At 37.8% G+C, this 21,819-nt stretch overlaps 1 protein-coding gene across 3 annotated transcripts in view; it reads left to right on the top strand.

Annotated features, from left to right (window-relative positions):
- The window catches only part of LOC115223523 (WD repeat-containing protein 3), a 43,668-nt gene extending 23,461 nt beyond the window's left edge, over positions 1-20,207 (top strand). For all 3 annotated transcript variants that reach the window (XM_029794165.2, XM_029794157.2, XM_036500515.1), the window contains 14 exons: positions 636-737; positions 2,427-2,515; positions 3,509-3,577; positions 4,657-4,729; positions 5,511-5,668; positions 7,160-7,271; positions 7,543-7,677; positions 9,802-9,849; positions 10,807-10,872; positions 13,007-13,072; positions 14,427-14,521; positions 15,471-15,599; positions 17,248-17,341; positions 20,085-20,207. In XM_029794165.2, coding sequence (XP_029650025.1) covers positions 636-737; positions 2,427-2,515; positions 3,509-3,577; positions 4,657-4,729; positions 5,511-5,668; positions 7,160-7,271; positions 7,543-7,677; positions 9,802-9,849; positions 10,807-10,872; positions 13,007-13,072; positions 14,427-14,521; positions 15,471-15,599; positions 17,248-17,341; positions 20,085-20,183 — 1,335 coding nt within the window. In that variant the 3' untranslated portion in view covers positions 20,184-20,207. The remainder of the gene's footprint in view (positions 1-635; positions 738-2,426; positions 2,516-3,508; positions 3,578-4,656; positions 4,730-5,510; positions 5,669-7,159; positions 7,272-7,542; positions 7,678-9,801; positions 9,850-10,806; positions 10,873-13,006; positions 13,073-14,426; positions 14,522-15,470; positions 15,600-17,247; positions 17,342-20,084) is intronic.
- The last annotated feature ends 1,612 nt before the right edge of the window (positions 20,208-21,819 follow it).

Raw genomic sequence — 21,819 nt, 5'->3', positions numbered from 1 at the left:
TCTATTAGATTTCAATTTGATTTATCCTTTTATATCCTTTGTTCACTTTTACCTTTTTATTCTTCTGCAGCCAAAAATACCAATCATAAAAAGAGTAATTTAAATATGTGGCTTTGTATTATAAATTTACTACAAATGAATGATGCTCTGACTAAGCTATGTAAAAAGAATGGTTGAGTGATTAAGAGCCAGCTCTTTTGGCTTCTTTCATGAATAGTGTATTTAATAGACATACATGCACACTCACTTTCTTTTACATCCATAAAAAAAAACAGAACTAATTTTAAAATACATGGTGATTTTGAACAGAAAGATGCTAGGACAGGCTTGTCTCTCTTATCTGCCCTTCTTGGTCATATATCTGTCTCTGTTACACCAGTTGCTTGACCTTCTAGAAATAACAGCCAAATATCCACAATTTACCATCTTAAAAAAAGATGGGCGCATGGGATAATGTCATCTTAGATACTCCCTAAAAAGACTGGATGGTCATAGTTAGAATGCCTTTGATCATAATTCTGCTCAATCAGAGACAATCTAGGATTGAACAACAGCATCTGTTTTTACTTGCTTGATCTGATTGTGTGTGTTTTGTTTATTTGTACAACTTTATATTTTACTTCCTTCATTTCTAGTCAGGAACACTGCAGCTATTTGAAATTGCAACAGCTTCATTACTAAACACCTTTGATGCCCATAGCGGACCAGTTTGGAGTATAAGCTTATCTCCAGACAAGGTAATGTTGGAATTATTTTATCATTTTTTAAAAAATCCACCCCTATACTTACGAGGAAATTTAAAATGATGTGGCCATTGATATTTTATAGACACATATATACACTGTTTCACACACAGTTCCATGGATATATATTCCTTTATTCCTTTACTTGTTTCATTGTTTCAGTCATTTGACTGGCCATACTGGAGCATGCCTTAATGGTTTTAGTCGAAGAAATTGACCCCAGGACTTATTCTTTGTAAGCCTAGTACTTATTCTATCAGTCTCTTTTGTTGAACTAATTTATAATACATACTCCAGCATCTGTCTCACAGGTTGCTGTCTCCTCTCTCTGTGCCTCTTCTGCTGTTATTGTAATGGCCTTTACTTCTTAGAGCTGGCTGGCATTATGCCACATTCAGTTGAGCACTCCCATCTAACTCATCCCTTCTCTCATCACCATAATTGTGTCTCATCTTCTCTGATCCCACACTAATCACTACACCCACTCCTTCCTTCTCAGAACATTTCTCTGGAATTCTTTTCCTGCAGTTGTTGATTTGGAAAGTTTTAAGTGGAACATTTATGGCATCAGCCTCACTGGTTGAGGAAGGATTGTGTAGGCCACAGGCACTGCTCCTTCCTCTAGAGCCAGCAAGCAAAAAAGGAAATGTGTAGGCGTAAGTATAGCTGTGTAGTTAAGAATTTTGTTTTAGAAACCAGGCATGGTTTTGGGTTCGGTCCTACTGCATGGCACCTTGGGCAAGTGTTTTGTCAGATAGTCCTGGGCTATAGCATGCCAGACCAAATGCTTAGCAACATTTGGTCTGGTATGTTAATGATTCTGCCAACTCACTTTAGTTGTCTGAAATATCAATAAAATCAGATTGGGCTTTGTATGTCATTGACAATTCATCTTCACTGTTTTTAAGTTTTAACTGGCATTAATGAGGTCACCAACTTGTAACACAAGACCCTTTGATTGAGGGATGGGTTATGGAAGGTGTCGGGAGGCAAGAGTGTGGTGAAGGGATAGGAACAGGCCTCTTGCTGTGGAGGAGATACATGCTATTCAGCTGGAAAAGGAGAGAAGATGGTGGGGATAAATTGTCAGGATGTGCCCTCAAGGTACAAGAGGGTAAATGCGTGGGAGGTAGGTACATAGTTGTGAGAATATGAGGCATGTGACTGATCTTTTGGGTGGGAGTGTAGGTGATGCAAAATGGCAAACAGGGAAAGAATCATGATCATTGGTGAATATCAGTTTGGGTAGAAGGTGAAGGAAAAAGGAATGGGTCAGCAAGGAGGAGATGATAAGTGACAATCATCATCATCGTTTAATGTCCGCTTTCCCTGCTAGCATGGGTTGGACGATTTTGATTGAGGGCTGGCAAACCAGATGGCTGCACCAGGCTCCCATCTTGATCTGGCAGAGTTTCTACAGCTGGATGCCCTTCCTAATGCCAACCACTCCGAGAGTGTAGTGGGTGCTTTTTACGTGCCACCGGCATGGGGGCCAGGCAGGCGGTACTGGCAACGACCTCGCTCGAATCTTTTCACATATGCCACCAGCACAGGTGCCAGTGAAGCGATGTTGATAATGATCACGCTCGGATGGTGTTCTTAATATATTGTTATGTATATTTTTATTTAGTATTTAAACAACACTCCTCATATTCTTCAATTGTATTGAAATATTATTTTCAGAATGGCATTTGTTCTGGAGGTGCAGATAAGAATATCAAATTTTGGACATTTGAATGGTTAGTTCTCAGTTCTGAGAATGAACAGCCAAGGTAAGTCATAAGACTGTAATTTATTCTTAATCATCATCCTACCTCCACGACATCACCATCAGACTATCTTCCCTTAGAACATCAGGTTTTTCTAGTATTAGGATTTGAATTCTATACTGCCGTTAATAAATTATATATCATTTATGCCATAACTTTTCTGTTTTTAGACATTCACTTGAAGAATAAAACTTGGACACAGACTTGGTTTATTAGGACATTAATTTTAAGAATTACTTTTGTTTCAAGGCCACCCATTCGATGGGAAAAGGCATAGTTGATTGAATTTAACTCCATTACATGACTGGTACTTACTTCATTGACCCCAGACTAATGAAATGTAAAGTCAACTCTGAGGTTTCAATTTATGTAAAAAAATGTGAATATTGTAGAAAACACCCAAGGTGCTTTGTATTTGGATCAAACCTGGAACAACATGGTTGTAAAGTGAGCTTCTCAACCATGCTGCTATGCCAGTGCCCATTTACTGGTGTACACTTTTGGAAAAAGTTTTGTGCAACATCATTGCAGAGCACCGCCTCGACTAGCTTCCGTGCCATTAGCACCTAAAAAGCACCAACCGATCTTAGTCGTTGCCAGCATCGTCTGTGCTGGTGGCACGTAAAAAGCACCCACTACACTCATGGAGTGGTTGGCATTAGGAAGGGCATCCAGCTGTAGAAACACTGCCAGATCAAATTGGAGCCTGGTGCAGCCACCTGGCTTCCCAGACCCTGGTCGAACCGTCCAACCCATGCTAGCATGGAAAACAGACGTTAAGCAATGATGATGAGTTCAACACAACTTTCTGGTTTGGCAGGATCATTGAACTTCAGCATGGAATACAAACATTAACTGATGATGGTGATGATAATGGCTTGCTCACAATATTTTTTTGACACATAAATAACAGATAGACTTTTCTTTTTTGATTTCTTTGTTTTTTTCTTTGTTATTGATTGTTTTTGTCATCTTGAATAACCTTTTTCTTTTCAGAAAACAACTGACCTTGGAACATCAGAGAACTTTGCAGATGGATGAAGTTGTTCTGGCTGTCAAGTACAGGTTCGTATAATTTCTATATATATCAGCATTTTATGTCTTTTTTTTTTACACTTGGATGGGTTGATATATGTCTGAGTGTGTGTGTGTACATTTTTGATTATATTTGAATCATATAAAATTTAGTGATGTGTTTTTCCATATTTTTCCTATTTTTTCTTTATTGATTTCCATCCATTTTTTTATACACATATAGGATATTTTTGCTGTTGTTGCTGCTAATTAAATTGAGACATTTGCACTCAGTTGTTTATTCACCATTGACAGAGCGGCTAACCGGCTTCTGTGGCAGTGGCACTTAAAAGGCACCATTTGAGTGTGATCGTTACCAGCATCGCCTTAAAGAGCACCATCCAAGCATGATCGTTGCCAGAGTGGCTATCTGGCCCCCGTGCCGGTGGCACGTAAAAGACACCATTCGAGCGTGATCATTACCAGCATCACCTTACTAGCACCTGTGCTGGTGGCATGTGCAAAAGATTCGAGCGAGGTTGTTGCCAGAACCACCTGACTGGCCCTGTGCCGGTGGCATGTAAAAACATCCACTACACTCTTGGAGTGGCTGGCATTAGGAAGGACATCCAGCTGTAGAAACTCTGCCAGATCAAGATTGAAGCCTGGTGCAGCCATCTGGTTTGCCAGCCCTCAGTCAAATCGTCCAACCCATGCTAGCATGGAAAGCGGACGTTAAATGATGATGATGATGACACGTATGACTGTAAGGAGAAAGATCTCAATATGCATAGCATGAGAATTTCTATGAAATTACCTGCTTAGTGCTACAGATTAAACGTGCTACCTGGGCAAAGAAGTCCTAGCGATTCCAAAGATAGCATGATGGTTGAATGACACAGTTGATCTAGTAGCAAGGGCTAAGAGACAGGGTTGGAAAACTTGGAAAGAAGGTGGTAGTAGGGAGTATTATCAAATTGCTAGAACAGCTGGGTAACAATTGTATTTGGCTAAGGCCTTTCTTAATGAAATAATAATAGCAAATGTTGTCTACAGTTGTCTTAAAACTAAAAAAAATGTATTGCAAATTGTCATCTAATTTTCATTTTTTCTGAATTTTACTTGTCTAGTCCTGATAACCGGTTGGTGTGTGTTGCTCTCATGGACAATACAGCTAAATTATTTTATACTGACTCATTAAAGGTAAGGCTATATTTTTGCTTTTAATTAACAATGAGAATTTTCAGAGTTGAATTGAATCAGTGGAACTCCACTGTTGACTTGCTAAATCATAATTAACTCTCAATGAAAGACCTCCTCCTCCCCTCCATCCTTCTATCTATCTAGTTGCAAATATAAATGTCATGAAAAGGTCGGTCTTACTGCTATAGCGAGAGGGAGCATTGTATAAGTGTGTTCTGTTACTTTTGTTAATTTTTGTAAATAAATTATGTTGTAGTTAGTGGATACATTATCATTGACAAATATTTTGATAGCTTGTGGTGCGAGTACAACCCCTAACCATTGTCTTTTATTACTCACTGCAACCCCTGTTTTATATCAATATCTTTACTTAGTTTAACATTCTGCAGTGTTAAATAGATGTGGGACAAAACTTTTTATGTATTGGACATCGAATTAATGTAGGTAGCATTCTCTCATCTGGTATCTAATCACCTGCAAGGTTAATGGCAAAAAGTAGAATTAATTGAAATAGTTTCCGTATAGCCTGAAATCACAGTTTAAAATAAGGTCTAAAGAAGATAAAATTACATTTTAAAAACTACTATTTTTGTAATATAACTATGGTTCTATCTTTAAAAATTTTTTAGCTTTTCATTCACCATAACCATATTTTTTACATTGAATTTATAGTTTACAATATTTCTTTTCAAGAATTCTGAATTAGCAATTTTTACTCTTTATGAAATGTCAAACTTTTCATGTTTATTCATTTGGTATTTTCTTTCTTTTTTTCTTTTAGTTCTTTGTTTCACTCTATGGACACAGTATGCCTGTGCTGTGTCTGGATGTTTCATCTGATAGTGAGTTGATTGTTACTGGTTCAGCAGATAGAGATGTCAAATTATGGGGCTCAGACTTTGGTGACTGCCACAAGTCACTTTTTGCACATGATGGCAGGTAAGAAATGGCAACTATTTTGCTGATTTTTCCTTCAGGTTAAATTTTTTTCCTGAATAATACTTTTATTTTTGGCTGGAGAGTACATCAGCCAGAACATTGTGATAACAAAGAAGGTGAGGACACTTATCCGTCCATTGTAAGTAAGAATAAAGTATATATACAGCGAGAAGTTCAGGTTATAAGAGATGATGGTGTCATTGAGACCCAAAGGTGTCAGGTAATGCTGAATAAATGCTATAGACAGACCATAGTTAAGTTCCAGATTTGGTAATATTGCGAATAAAGGGTTCAACGTCGGTTCTATGTCAACGTGTGTGTATATATGAATTTTTTGCATAATGAGATAAAAAAAAACCAAGGCTGTATAAATATTAGAGCATTTAGCTTTGGTTTTTATCTCACTACGCAAAAAATTCTTAGTATATATATATTTATTCATATTATGTATTTGTGTTCCAGTCTATTTATATTCCCCTTTACTCCCAAAGATATTATCATCATTTAACATTCATGTTCTGTGCTAGCATCAGTTGGACACTTTACAGTATCTGATGGGTCCAAGGACTGCATCGTGTGCCAGTGTCTATTTTGGCAGGGTTTCTACAGTTGAATTCCCTTCCTAATGCCAACCATGTACTGAATGCATTTTTCATGCCATTGACACTAATGAGGTCACCATGCAGCTTGCAAGACTACAAAACCTGATGAGGGGATAAAGCATGAGAGAAGGTAGGGGAACAGGTTCTTGTTGTAGAGGAGCTACATGATAATAGTATATATGTTAAGAAACCTTGCTTACCAACCACATGGTTCCAGGTTCAGTCCCACTGCGTGGCACCTTGGGCAAGTGTCTTCTACTATAGCCTCGGGCTGACCAAAACCTTGTAAGTGGATTTGGTAGATGGAAACTGAAAGAAGCCCGTCATATATTTGCGTCTGTGTTTGTCCCCCCCCCCCCCAAATCGCTTGACAACCGATGCTGGTATGTTTACATCCCCGTAACTTAGCAGTTCGGCAAAAGAGACCGATAGAATAAGTACTAGGCTTACAAACAATAAGTCCTGGGGTCGATTTGCTCGACTAAAGGCGGTGCTCCAGCATGGCCGCAGTCAAATGACTGAAACAATTAAAAGAAAAAAAAACCGAATATATCTGTAATAAACCGTGCCGGTGGCACGTAAAAAGCACCATCCGAGTGTGGCCGTTCGCCAGCCTCGTCTGGCACCTGTGTCAGTGGCATGTAAAAAGCACCCACTACACTCATGGAGTGGTTGGCATTAGGAAGGGCATCCAGCTGTAGAAACATTGCCAGATCTGACTGGGCCTGGTGCAGACTTCGGGCTTCCCAGACCCCAGTCGGACTATCCAACCCATGCTAGCATGGAAAGCGGATGTTAAACGATGATGATGACGAAACAATTTTACCAGTTTTTATATTGCATAGATATTTTACACTTTGTTCAGTAGCTTATGGTTCTTATCTTTCAGTGTCACTTGTGTTAAATTCATTCCAAACACGCATATGTTTTTCTCCTGTGGGAAAGATAAAAAAATCCGGCAATGGGATGGAGATCACTTCCTGCCAATTTTAACATTACAGGTAATCATTCTTTGAATTAATCTTACTTTCAACTTATTTTTTTGTGGAATAAAACCATTTAAATGTTTCCATTTATTTCCACTGCAATTTATTCCATTTAGTGTTATTGTGCCCCAAAACCGAAAAGAACATTTTCTGTAACATTTACTCTCTTGTAACCATTTTACTAAGTGTCTCGTTGAAATCAATACTCACTCTCTACAAATATATTGCATTTAAGACTTTTACAATGTTACAAATATTTTAATATCTGTGTTTATCTTGTTTTTAGGGTCACCAAGATCAAATACGTTGTTTAGCTATCAGCCCTAGTAGTAATTTTCTTGTGTCAGCATCACACGACAAATCAATACGTCTGTGGGAAAAGACAGAAGAAATAGTTATACCAGATGAAGAAAAGGAAATGGTAAGCATTTTTTCTTTAAAAGATATATATCATCGGAGATGTACTTGCATAGCGAGTGACTTGATCTGAGATCATGTGCTGGAACGAAATCAATTGCAGTGTGGAAGGTGTTTGTAAGCCATTTAAGAAACACAGCAGCACGAAGTTTTGTCAATGAACAGGTCGCGGTCTCAAAGCGACGAAAATATTTTGACAAATTAAAATTTAAATGTTGAAGTGAATCTAACGGTTTTTGTGTGTTTCTTAAATGGCTTATAAACACCTTCTTTCTTTCTTTCTTTCTTTCTTTCTTTTTTTAAAATTTTTTTAGCGTCCGCTTTCCATGCTAGCATGGGTTGGACAGTTCAACTGGGGTCTGTGAAGCCAGAAGGCTGCATCAGGCCCAGTCTGATCTGGCAGTGTTTCTACAGCTTGATGCCCTTCCTAATGCCAACCACTCCGTGAGTGTAGTGGGTGCTTTTTACGTGCCACCCGCACAGGTGCCAGACGGAGCTGGCAAACGGCCACGGACGGATGGTGCTTTTTATGTGCCACCAGCACGGGGGCCAGGCGAGGCTAGCAACGGCCACGAATGGATGGTGCTTTTTACGTGCCACCGGCATGAGGCCAGTTGGGGCGGCGCTGGCAACGGCCACGAACGGATGGTGCTTTTTACGTGCCACCGGCATGAGGCCAGTCGGGGCGGCGCTGGCAACGGCCACGAACGGATGGTAGTGCCAGACGAGTCTGGCAAACAGCCACGAACGGATGGTGCTTTTTTTACGTGTCACCGGCATGAGACCAGTCTGCAATATATATCGTCATTATCATTTAATGTTCATCTGCCTTGCTGGCAAAGGCTGAATGATTTGACAGGATCTGATGAGTTGGAATACTATCAAATTCTGATGCCTTCTTGGCATGATTTCTATATTTAAATGCTTTTCTTAATGCCAGCCAGTTTATAGATTGTACTAGGTGATTTTTTTTGTGTGGCACAAGTACTAGTGAAGTTGTGAGGTTGTCATGTAACTCACTGACTGAGTGGAAGTATAGTAGAGGGAGATGGTTTTATGCTAAAGAATGATAGATGGATGGGAACAGGTTTCTTGCTGAAGGGAAATACATGGCTACTTGACATTATATAAGGGTGGGAGTAATTTGTATGGAGCTGGGAAAAGAGGTAAAGCTGATGGTGATGATGTGTCTAGGTGTACCTTCAGGAGGGTATGTAGAAGAGTGGGGACAAGATCAGGAAGGGTGGGTGGGTAAAGTTTGCAAGAATGTGGAGGGAGAGTGAGAGATGGATGGGGGTGAGTGTTATGAATGGTAAACAAAGGTGGGGATGTGACTGATGGTAGATATGAGTTGGATTGGGAGGTGATCAGAAACAAAAGTAGCTCAGTACAGAGGAGGAGATAGGAGATAGTACAAAAAGGGTGAAGAGCTGCAGAATAAACTGTAGGTAGATAAGAGATAGGGAGATAATGACTTGGAATAGGTGGGTAAAAGTTGCTAGTGAGTGGCAAAGGTGGAGTGGTAATTGTTGATAGCAGATATGAAAGGGTGTTAAGGATGAGATGAGTGTTGGTAGAACAGAAAAGGGTTAAAACTTGGTAGGCGTAGGAGTGGCAGTGTGGTAAGTAGCTTGCTTACTAACCACATGGTTCCAGGTTCAGTCCCACTGCGTGGCACCTTGGGCAAGTGTCTATTACTATAGCCTTGGGCCGACCAGACGGAAACTGAAAGAAGTCCATCGTATATATATGTGTATATATATATATATATATGTGTGTGTGTGTGTGTGTGTGTGTGTGTGAATGTGCCCCCCAACATCGCTTGACAACCGATGCCAGTATGTTTACGTCCCCGTAACTTAGTGGTGCTCCAGCATGGCCGCAGTCAAATGACTGAAACAAGTAAAAAAGTTCTGCGTTCATTTAATTACAGCAGCAGAAAAATGCAGTATTTAGAAGAATGATGAAGGGATGAATAATAGGAAGGTGAGAGGATGGGAAGGATTAATAGGGATAAATTTTATTTGTATACATAGAAATATGCACATAATTTTATCCACTTACCTTAAATAATTCAATTATTTTCTTACACTACCCATCTTCTAAACTCTGATCTTTAACTTTTCAGGAAAGGGAAGAAGAACTTGATAAAGAATATGAAGAAACAGAATTACAGGTAAATTGGTTTTATGCAAAGTTGGAATTTGTTAAACTTATTTATTAGAAATGGTAAGAAGAATTTTGGAAAAAAAATGTGTAAAGTTTAGTGGCCAAAGTATGCTGAAGGCTTGTTTGTGTTGGTAAGAGTATATGATGTTACATTCTGGATAGAAAGAAAGAGTTTTCTCATTCTTTTTTCCTTACTTTCTCTCAGATGCAGAAGATAGGTAGGAACAGACTATTGTATCAATATATAGATTAAGAAGATAAAAGAATAAATGTTATTGAATATATCAGTTTTTTTTTTTATTGAACTGCATGTGACCTAATTTTGATTCACAGGTGTAGCAATTTCATTAAAGATGCAAATGCTCTTAGGAAATGAATGAATATATAAATGTTCTTATGTAGTTCTTCAGAAATCTCTAGAAACATTATAGATAATCAATATTACTTGTATTGATAGAATGACAAGAATGTCTTCACATTTTCTTTATGAAATTCATATAACATCTAAAAGTTGTGACTACTAAATAACAGTTAAAACTCCAATATTCCAGTCATGTTTTAATTTTCATTTTGAAAGAACTTATAGGGAGGAAATTATACTGGTATATGTTTGTTTTAAACTAAAATGTAAAATAATTATTCTGTTGTGTCTGGGGAGAGTAATTTTTTTTTGTGCCTTGAAGACTATTGAAAAGGTTTCAAGACACTACAAAAATTTTAGGAAAATAAAAATAAGAAAAAAGTGGAAATTTTACCGGGGAGTGTGTTACATTATAAGGCACAAAAAGAAAATGACTCTCCCCAGACACAACAGAATATGCTTCAACACACGAACTCATATAAAGAATCTTGCAAACCAAATCCAAAAACGAAGTAAAATAATTATTTATATTTTTATTAGAAACTAATGCTTCAATATTGTTGCTTCCCTAATAAATGTTTGTCTTTTTTCTTCTTACTTTAGATTCCAGGAGAAGTTTCTAAAGAAGTTAGCCATGCCTCACGTATGTCTCTTGAAACAGTAAAATCTGTAAGTCTTTGCATATGATTTTCTGTATTTATTCCTCACTTCATTAGAAGGATATCCTCTATATATTCTGAAGTCTGCAATGCTTAAATTAGCCTAACATTGTTTAAGTATAATTCCATTGATTTTTATTCTCTGTATCTTAATGATGTCAGTCTATAAATACTAAGAAGACATGTCTTTTGAATGTCATCATCATCATCGTTTAACGTCCGTTTTCCATGCTAGCATGGGTTGGGCGGTTCGACCGGGATCTGGGAAGCCAGGAGGCTGCACCAGGCTCCAGTCTGATCTGGCAGTGTTTCTACAGCTGGATGTCCTTCCTAACACCAACCACTCCGTGAGTGTAGTGGGTGCTTTTTACATGCCACCGGCACAGTGTGCTACCGTTATTGTCCATGTTTTGTGCTAGTATGAGTTGGAGGATTTGACAGGGTCCAATAAGTCCAAGGCTTACACCATGCTGCAGTGTCTGCTTTGGCAGGATTTCTATGGTTGGATGTTCTCAACACCAGCTACTTCACAGCATATGCAGGGTGCTTTTTTTTGACACTGGTACTAGGTTGTCATGCAGGGGAGAAAGAGCGGCTTTATGCTAAGAGATGAGGGATTAACCCTTTTGTTACCATATTTCTGCTGAGATGCTCTGTGTTTCTTTCAATTACTTTAAATATAACAAAGAATTTAGTAAAAGAAACTTTGTTATCATTAAGCTAGTGTTAGGAACATAAATTGTGACTTAGGTTTGGTGGAAGGTTTTAATTAAAGAACTTTTGAAAACAAGACATTTGCACTACAGAACCAGAGATGGTTTCAGCCGGGTTGGTATCGAAAGGGTTAAAGTATGAGAGAAGGGGACATAGCAGGTTTATGTTGTTAAGGAGCTACATGGCAACTCACATTTAAAAGAAGATGGAGCTGCAAAGAGATGATGAGTGGTGATGAAGTGTCCAGGTGACCCCCTCAAGGTATGAGATGAGTAGAAGTGAGAGGGGACCGAGGAACTAGAATGTTTGCAAGAATGTATTGGAGAACAAGAAAGAGGGAGGTAGGAAACAAGATTGGATGAAGAAAATATGTTTATATCTTGGAGAAATTAAATTTTTTAATGCAGTCTCAGTTCAGAGGTCTTGTATGTCAAAGAAAGTGAGATTTACAGTAATATCTGATTTTTCTGCAAAAATTTCTAAAAATGAGTTTTTCCCACTGTGTGGCATCTTTGGTAGATGCATTAACCATAGCCTCTGGGTGAATTTGGATAAATGCAAATTGTATAGAAGCCTGTCAGATGGAGTATACCTGTAAGCCAAACATCTAGCCATGATGCACTTGTATCATAATGATTCTGCCCGAGAATTAGATTAAAGATAAATGTATCTGTGGAATACTTACGCACTTTGCATGTTAATTCAATGTGCAGGTTGTCCAGTTGACTGAACAACTGGATGTGTAAATGCTGAAATTGATTTGAGATTCTATTTAGTATGTGTGTGTGTGTATATATATATATATATATGTATGTTTGTAAGTATGTGAAGGTGCATGGCTCAGTGGTTAGAGCGTCGAGCTTACGATCGTGAGGTTGTGAGCTCGAATCCCGGACTGGGCTGCGTGTTGTGTTCTTGAGCAAGACACTTTATTTCACGTTGCTCCAATTCACTCAGCTGTAGAAATGAGTTGCGACATCACTGGTGTCAAGCTGTATCAGCCTTTGCCTTTCCCTTGGATAACATCGGTGGCATGGAGAGGGGAGGCATGGGCGACTGCTGGTCTTCCATCAACAACCTTGCCCGGACTTGCGCCTGGGAGGGTAACTTTCTAGGTGCAATCCCATGGTCAGTGTCGTGACTGAAGGAGGTCCCGATGACGAAGTATGTGTATATAAAAAAAAGCTTTATTGCAGGATATTGATAAAAGATATTCTATTCTTAACATCTGATATGATCTCTTGAACTGATAATGGAATTTGCTGTAAAAAAAAAAAGAACCTATTTAATAAATTAAAGTTATGTCTTAAAGTTTGATGTTATCAAATTTTTGTTAACACAATGATTTATATATATTTTGCTTCATATACAAATAACATGTTATTTGAGCAAATGTTTTATAATTCTTCTATTTCATATTATTTTCTTAGATTGATAAATTAATGGAAGCGATAAGTCTTCATCAAGAAGAGTCTAGAAAACCAGAAAAAGAAAGAGTAAGCCATTCAATTTTTTTATTTTGTTTACCTAATTTTTTTCACATGCATGTAAAAATATGTACAATTCATGCACACATGTGCATAGACACACTCACCGTGTAGATTTAGTAGACAGAAGCTGAAAGAAGCCTGCCATATATATATCTCTTTGCAGCATCATTAAACGCAAGTGAGCCACCATCCATGCCGACACATTTCTCTCCTATGACATCATGCTCTTTCTCACATACTGTCTTGCAATATGAAACACTGCAAGTCTCTGGTCCTCATGACGCAGAACATTGGCAAATTCTTTTTTATCTGCTTCCCCTCTGGCTAAGTAAACCTGTCTCCTAGCTTCCCTTCTGGAATCTGATACAGTTCCCTGCTACCACCACACTTTCAGTCCTTCCATGTCTGTTTCTTTTTTCTAAGGGCCCTGTCAACTACATTGTTCCACCACCATGTTACTTTAGATGGAAAGGGGACTTTGCACCAGACACAGATCTGGTCAGTAGCCCTCAACAAGTTGTCCCGTAGGAACCTCCAGTTGTCCTCCACATTATGTGATGCTATATCCTCTTTCTTGTCAAAAGTTTCAAGTAAAACGTCCCTAAATCTCTGCCCTTAAGCTTCCAGACCCTTCTCCATACTGGTCATCCATTTAGCCCTGATCCTGAAGTCGCTAACTACTAATCTATGTTGTAGGGTGCATTCTCCACATGAGAAAGTTTTGGCATTTATAAGAAGCCATCTTTCCCATTTCCTGGTGAGAATGTTGTTAATCTGACTAGTGTGCCCACCAGACTGGTAGGTGAACAGGTGACTGGCAGGTTTCCTGAAGTTAGTATTACAGATCTTAAGGTCGTTTGCATCACAGAACTCCAGCAGCTTGGTTCCCTCCACATTGCAGGAACCAAATTTGTTGCCACCATGGGAGCTTCCTGGATTTTGTCCAACATGCCCAGAATAATATAACATGATGATGGGGGATATCAGGCCTTAATAATAGAATTTTTCTCAGCATCACACACCAGCTTTAAGTTGTTGAGTTTATATTCATATATCATTATACAAGATTATTTTTTATAATTACTATATAGTTCAGTATTTTCAGCATCAGGTGTGTGTGGCACTTCAGGTACACACATACAATATTATGTATATGCATACATGTGTGTGTGTGTGTGTGTATATATATATATATGTGTGTGTGTGTGTGTGTGTGTGTGTGTATATATATTATTAATTTTATATATATATGTATTTGTATCCCTATCTATCTATCTATCTTTCTATCTACCCACCTATACACAACTTTCTCCTTTCCATTTATAATTAAGCTTGTAACAACTTTTCTTTTCAATTTTAGATTGCAGATGCTGCCACCAATCCATTTCTGATAGCCTATGGGGTTGATGATACTGTGAAGTATGTCCGAGAAATCTTTAAACGAATCAATGCCAGGTAAGCAGCTGATGTGACACATTTGGTTACTCCCAGGAGAAGTTATCGTCATTTTATTCAGGAAGTTTAGAAGCCCCTCCTCCTCTTTCTTGAAAACATATTACCTTTATTGACAATAAAATAACTTCAGCATTTCTTTTCCTTCATATTTCTGACCTCTTTGGAATTAATTATTTTTATGTCATCAACTATAATATATAAACAAAATAAAATGTATGATGTTACCTGTCAGCTTGTAAACAGCTGCAGTGATGAGTGCCAGACTCTGACAATAACACCTGTGTTATTTGTGACATATGTAAAGGCAGTTCATATTATCATGTGCAGGCCTGGTTGTGTGTAAGTGCAGTCCTGGTTGTATATAGTCACAAGTATGACTGCATATAGGTGCAAATGTTATTGTATGGTTAAGAAGCTTGCTGCCAAACCATGTGGTTTTGGTTCAGTCCCACTGTACAGCACCTTGGGCAAGTGTTTTCTATTATAGCCCTGAGTCAACCAAAGCCTTGTGAATGGATTTGGTAGACAGAAAGCTTGTCATGTGGATGTATGTGTTTGCATGTACCTTTGTCTGGGACATCCTGTGGTGGTTGTAAATGGACATCATCATCATAGAATCAAGGTTGTTCATTTCTAGTCTTTCATGAAAAACATATCTAGCTATGGGACAATGTTCCTTTGCTTGGGAACAGGCAGGGGTTGGCAAGAGGAAAGGTATCCAGCCATAGAAAAATGCCTCAACAAATTCCATAGGATTCATGCAAGCTTGGAAAAGTGGACATTAAATGCTGATGATGATGACTGCCAAATATGGTTGACCTTTGTGAGTGTCAGTGACAAATGGTAGCAGCAGATACTCCGGTTGTTGTAAGTCTTTTGTCGTGTCAGATTGTCGTTCCTAACTAAATCTAGTTTCTTATCTGTTGTCATATTTGCTACTCTATTCTAGTGAGTTGAATGGTACATTGCTGGGTCTCCCTTATCACTGTGCTGTTATCCTTCTGAAGTTGCTGCAAAAATTTGTGACATCAAAATGGTGTACTATGAAGTCTATAAATGCTATATTATTTCTTCTTAGGTAAGTGAATTACAAACAGTTCAAAATGGGGTAATTGATACCACCACTGTAATGAGAAGTTTGGTGAGGAGGTGTTTATTATAAAATTGACTTACTGGTTGTAAGATCAAGTCCTACAATATGTATTGCCTAGTTCTTTCTAGTAAATCACACTATTCTTGATTTAGTCTCAGCTAATGGAAAATTATGTACATATTAGTCACATACTAGTTCATTTCTGGTCTTCAGATAGTGTGTCTTGCTTTAATGAACCTGCTCTAGCAATTCATGCAAATGTATAACTTTGCAAATGCATGCACCTACATTATTGCTGTAAAAAAAAAAAATTATGAATTTACATTAATGAAAAAGTAGAATGTTTCAAGATGATTTAAAATTTAAATGACTTAGAATATTATGGAGAAGATTGTAGTTGATGATGGGAATAAATCTTACTGCAGTAAGAGAAAAACATCTATTTATAATAATCTTATATGTTGGGGCAAGTGAAATCGGAATCGAAATTGAACCAATCCTATGACTGGTACCTGGCAGTTGCCAGTGCCGCTGGACTGACCTCTGTGCAGGTGGCAAGTAAAGAAACACTGTTTCGACCCTGTGCTTGAGGAGACTTATTGAGTTAAGTACATCAACATCAGAGATCAATGGAAATTGTAGTTGTGATCCCTATGCCAGTGGCACGTAAAAAGCACCATCTGAACGTGGCCGATGCCAGCACTGCCTTGACTGGCTTCCTTGCCGGTGGCACGTAAAAAGCACCAATCTGATCGTAGCCATTGCCAGCCTTGCCTGGCATCTTTGCCGGTAGCACGTAAAAAGCACCCACTGTACTCACGGAGTGGTTGGTGTTAGGAAGGGCATCCAGCTGCAGAAACACTGCTATATCAGACTGGAGCCTGGTGCAGCCTTCTGGCTTCTCAGATCCCGGTCGAACTGTCCAACCCATGCTAGCATGGAAAACGGATGTTAAACGATGGTGATGATGATGTTTAGAGGTTACATTTAACCTGCAGCCTGTCGAAAGAAGGATTATATTTATCTCGGGTGTGGTATTTGGAACCTATAAAATATTTGTAGGTTCCAATAATAGGAATCATAAAAAATATTTATTATAAATTGACCTTTGTTTAAATTTCACCAGAATTGATTATATTTTTTATTCTTTTGGTGTCAATAAAATATGTCAAAGATACTGGAAGTCATTTTGTTAACTATAAGAAAAAAATCTCAATATAGGAAATTGTGACAAAAATGATAAGCCTTTGTTACCATAATTTTTTTTATTTAGAATTATTTCCACTTCACTTCAGCATTCTTTGATTTAGTCCAAGGAGTAACAGTAGTTGTATGTTTCACCTCCCCTCCTAACCTGGGATACACTAATACTGTGTAGTTAATATATTGATAATGCTCATGGTTGTGTATGGCAGAATTTGTACAGTATTAGTAAGAGGTTGAGCTGCATGTAGTTACTCTACTTTCTGAGTTTAACTCTTGCTAGAGTCAACTTTGTAGTGGATCTGTTTAATCAACCCTACTCACCTCTCTCTTATTGTGTCAGTGGTTTATGAGAAACATGAACCTGGAAATAATAAAAATGAGAAAAAAGTGATGTTTATATGATAGTCTTTCCTGTTTCTGTTTCAAGAGTTCATCATAACCAGTTGCTGGTTGATAAGAGCATTCTTCCATTTCTATTGAAATTAAATGAAGACATTCAAGAACATGTATCTGAACTTGTGGTAAGGTTTCTTTTATTTCTAATTTCTTCTACAGTTTAAAAATATTGCTTAATCTGTAACTTAGGTTTCTTTTTTTATATCACCATTTTAAACTCAACTCCATGATTTCCAAACTTTGAATGAAGTAAAGTAATCTTTATATCCAACTTAACATGGATATCTTGTTAGAACACTGATTACTGCATTATTAGTCTTGAGAAATCCTCTCCTGTAAGCCCATGAGAAATCCTCATAAAAGCACAATCATGTCATGGGTTCTGGAACTCCCATATATGATTTCATTCTACTGGAAATCATCAGTGGTAGGCATCCAGTCACTGCATGCTGTCAAAGCTTGCTGTTTCAATATTTAGAATATCAGTATCTTTTCCGACATTGATATCGCAAATGACCAGCGGTTTTATTAAAAAGTATTTATTAATGACAATAGCTTTTTTTTTTTATATATATTACTACCTGTCATCTCTTTCATGACTGACTCATTTTTTCATTACATTCCCTCTGAGACTCACCATTGTCAACCCTTCCATCCATGTTTACCATTTAGTGCCTTCACTTCAGTCCCCTACTGCCTGTTGCTTTCTATTCACACTCTTGTGAATATGAGCATACTCTTCCACTTAGCCTTCCTCAATTCTCTGCCCTTATTTTCTTTTTATTTACCTTCTTGTACCTTGAGCATACACCTTGATACCTCATCTCCACCGTCCTTTCTCCTTTTCCTGTTGGGGTTGCCCAAATGGATTACCTGACCTGCTGGAAATAGCAGCCAAAATCATCTTCAAATTACATCTTGCTATTTCAAGACAAAGACATATTAGATAATGTCATTTTAAATACACAGATGGTAGTCATGGTTGGAATGCTTTTGATCAGGACTGACCTTGGGATAAGCAATGACAATAAAATGTACCAAACATAATAACTAGCAATGGTTGTAGAATCAATTTTAATGGCAGCTATTGTTATCAAATATATTTTTTCAAACAATTTTCCTTTGCAATCTTCTGAAGTTTAGGAAACTGTTATACAAATAATCTATTTTTTATTTTATTTTATTTTATCTAGTTTCAGCTCATGAGCTGTGACCATGCTGGGGCACCGCCATGTCAGTTTGTTACTCAAACTGGCTTTCAAAAATAGCCTAGGTTTCCCCTGTCATTTAATATGCACAATATTTCCAAAATGCATTCATATACATACAGGGATGCTGTCAGTAAGGTGAGGGTTGGCAATGAGAACAGTGAAGAATTCTGGCTAGGGGTAGTGGTCCACCAAGGATCAGTCTTCAGCCCCCTCTTATTCATCATAGTCCTCCAGGTAATAACAGAGGAATTCAAGACAGGCTGTCCCCGGGAGCTCCTTTATGCTGATGATCTTGCTCTAATAGCTGAGTCACTATCAGAACTAGAGGAGTGAAAGCAGTGAACCGTGAATAAGGATGAAGTCATAATGGAGAAATATAATGAAAATAAAAGTGGGTCATTGAGGAAGAGGTGTTAGGTGATAATACATAGAGGAGGTGGGGATCATATCAAAATCTTTTTATTGATTGAATGTCATTCACTTACACTGGGTGCATTTTATAGCATCACCAGCCTTAAAAAAGTTGGCAGCCAGGACAAAGTATCCTTTCTATTCTATCATTTTTTTTATTGGGAGTTACTGCCCTCTTTTGGTGTGTTCTTCATGGTTGGATGCCCATCATATTGCCAAACACTCTACAGCATAGGTTGATAGCATTTATCATACCAGTGACATTAGAAAGGTTCTCTAAAGAGTTCCTTCTATTCTGTACTTTAGATGGTGAATAAAATGATACTAATTATAATTTTTGTGATGTCATAGTGTCTCTCGGAAAGATACATCGACATTGGTTTCTGGTGCCTTGGTAAGTGTGTAGCCAAGATGTTTACATGAAGTAGCAGTCTTACTTTCTTCTAAAATATTAGTGGTTTGTTATCATTTTAATGTTCACTTTTCTATACTTGCATGGGTTTGATGAAATTTACCGAGGTAGATTTTCTTACAGCTGGATGCCCTTCCTGTCACCAACCCTCATCTGATTCTAAGTGAGAGTATATTTTTCCTATAACCAGACATATTTTCATGTAAGATTGGAAGCAAAAGACATCACTTGTATGATGTTGACACTCTTTTACACCTCTCATGATGGGCTTCTTTCAGTTTCCATCTGCCAAATTCACTTACAAGGCTTTGTCAGTCTGAAGCCATAGTAGAAAAAACACTTGCTCAAAGTACTAAGCAGTGGGACTGAACCTGAAACCATGTGGTTGGGAAGCAAACTTCTAAACCACACAGCCATGCCTGTGTGAGTTTAAGTGAAAGAAAATAGTTTCAGCTGAGTCCATTGGCTGAAATCATCATGAACTTATTATCACAGCATGGCATATTCCACCAAATGAAGATTAAATTACAAACTTTGAATCTGATAATTCAAAGTGTTAGTGTTTTTGATACAATTATTATTTCCATCTTCTGGAATAATTTCTTATTCTGTCTGTAGGTCTGTTTTATACTATCTTTGTGTAAAATGACCAGACTAAGGAAGAATATCTTCTTTGGAAAGAGGTGAGAGCTTAGCAAGAAGAAGGGGCATCTAACTGTTGAAAATCTGTGGCCATTCAAGTGATGATAATGCTATGTATATTAGGGACTGTTATTTTTATGATGTCTTGCTATTTATTTTCAGTAATATTTATTTATTCCTCTTCCTTTCTAGGATACAAGTGGTTATAATCTTTATGCCCTCAAAATGCTGCAAAGACAATATAATAATGGTGATATATCAGACAATTTTGAAGTTACTGATGTTAAATAAAAAAAAAATTTTATTAAATTTTGATCTGTTTTGATTTGAATTTTTTTTATTTTCTCATATGAAAGTTGGATAGCAAAATGTTTTGAAATCAGATGTTACCATGCATAGAGTAAGCCCGAAGTTGGAAGCATGCTAAGCATGCTGGTGCAACCATACACTGAGTGAACAACAGAAGCCTAATCATCACAGACAGGCCTTCTCATTTGCCATTTCTATTCTCAAGGGTTGACATACCTTGAGTTATGTGTTTGGATCTAAAGCTGATTCATCTCTTCTTCTAACAATGGAATTGTGGGGCATCAAACTGGATGTGTGAAATTGTAAGTTATGCAAAAGTAATTTTAATCTTGTTGTTACCATATTTCTCTTAAAAAATAATACTGCCATTGTTTCAATTAATTTCAACGATAAAGAAAAAATTATTATAATAACCTTGTTGTTATTGAGATGATGTTTAGAATATAAGTTGTGAAAACTGATATATAAGGTTTTAATTTAGATTCCTTTAAAGTATGCAGAATCAGGAACAGCTTAGGTATATTTCCAGCATGGAAAACGGACGTTAAATGATGATGATGATTCTCTCTCTGTTTTTGAATTGTATCTTTAGCATCATCACCATCATCATCACCATTTAGTGTCCGCTTTCCATGCTAGCATGGGTTGGACGGTTCAACTGGGGTCTGTGAAGCCAGAAGGCTGCATCAGGCCCGGTCTGATCTGGCAGTGTTTCTACGGCTGGATGCCCTTCCTAATGCCAACCACTCCGTGAGTGTAGTGGGTGCTTTTTACATGCCACCCGCACAGGTGCCAGACGGAGCTGGCAAACGGCCACGAACAGATGGTGCTTTTACGTGCCACAGGCACGGGGGCCAGGCGAGGCTGGCAACGGACACGAACGGATGGTGCTTTTACGTGCCACCGGCACGAGGGCCAGGCGAGGCTGGCAACGGACTTATAAAACAATTATTTTGTTAGAAGAACAGAAAAAAATGCCAAGCTATTTATGTATGTATTTTTGTATATCAGTATGTGTGCGTATGCTTGAGATTTTTCAAATGTGTGTCAAGTAAACATCCTAATAGATTATTTGTATCTTGAGTTATCTTTTAGAAACAGCTTTAATTATAAATATTATGTATGAGAAAGATGTGCTGCAATTTACGTTTTGAATACCTTTAGAATTGAAAACGGCAGGTACCTTCCAACTAGAGGAGAATTGCATAGCTGCAAAAGTGCTGTCTGTAATTAGGACTAGATATTGCAATAGCTTAGGATTCAAAGGAACCCTGGTTCTTCAATAACCTTCTTCAGAACACAGAGCAACTGTTAACAAATTCAAAAAACAATTGGATATTCAACTGGACAACTGACCACACAGTAATATATTTAATCTTAATATAACCATTGCATTGTGTGCATTTATCTCTGCTTCAGTTTCCTTGATTGTTAAAAAAGAAATTGTCTACTGCAGTATGAAGAATATCTAGCTGTAGAAATAATTAGACCAACAAAATACCACCCTCTGTGTAAATATGGAAAAGTAGATGTAAAAAAAATTATAATATAAAGTGGTGTCGGTATGTCACAGATGGTGGATTAAGACTTTTTTTTTAACTGATGAGATGGGACAAAG

This window comes from Octopus sinensis, linkage group LG2, assembly GCF_006345805.1.
Source record: "Octopus sinensis linkage group LG2, ASM634580v1, whole genome shotgun sequence".
Classification (NCBI taxonomy): Eukaryota; Metazoa; Mollusca; class Cephalopoda; order Octopoda; family Octopodidae; genus Octopus; species Octopus sinensis.
The sequence above is the reverse complement of the archived record's forward strand: the minus strand, read 5'-3'. Positions and strand labels throughout refer to the sequence as shown.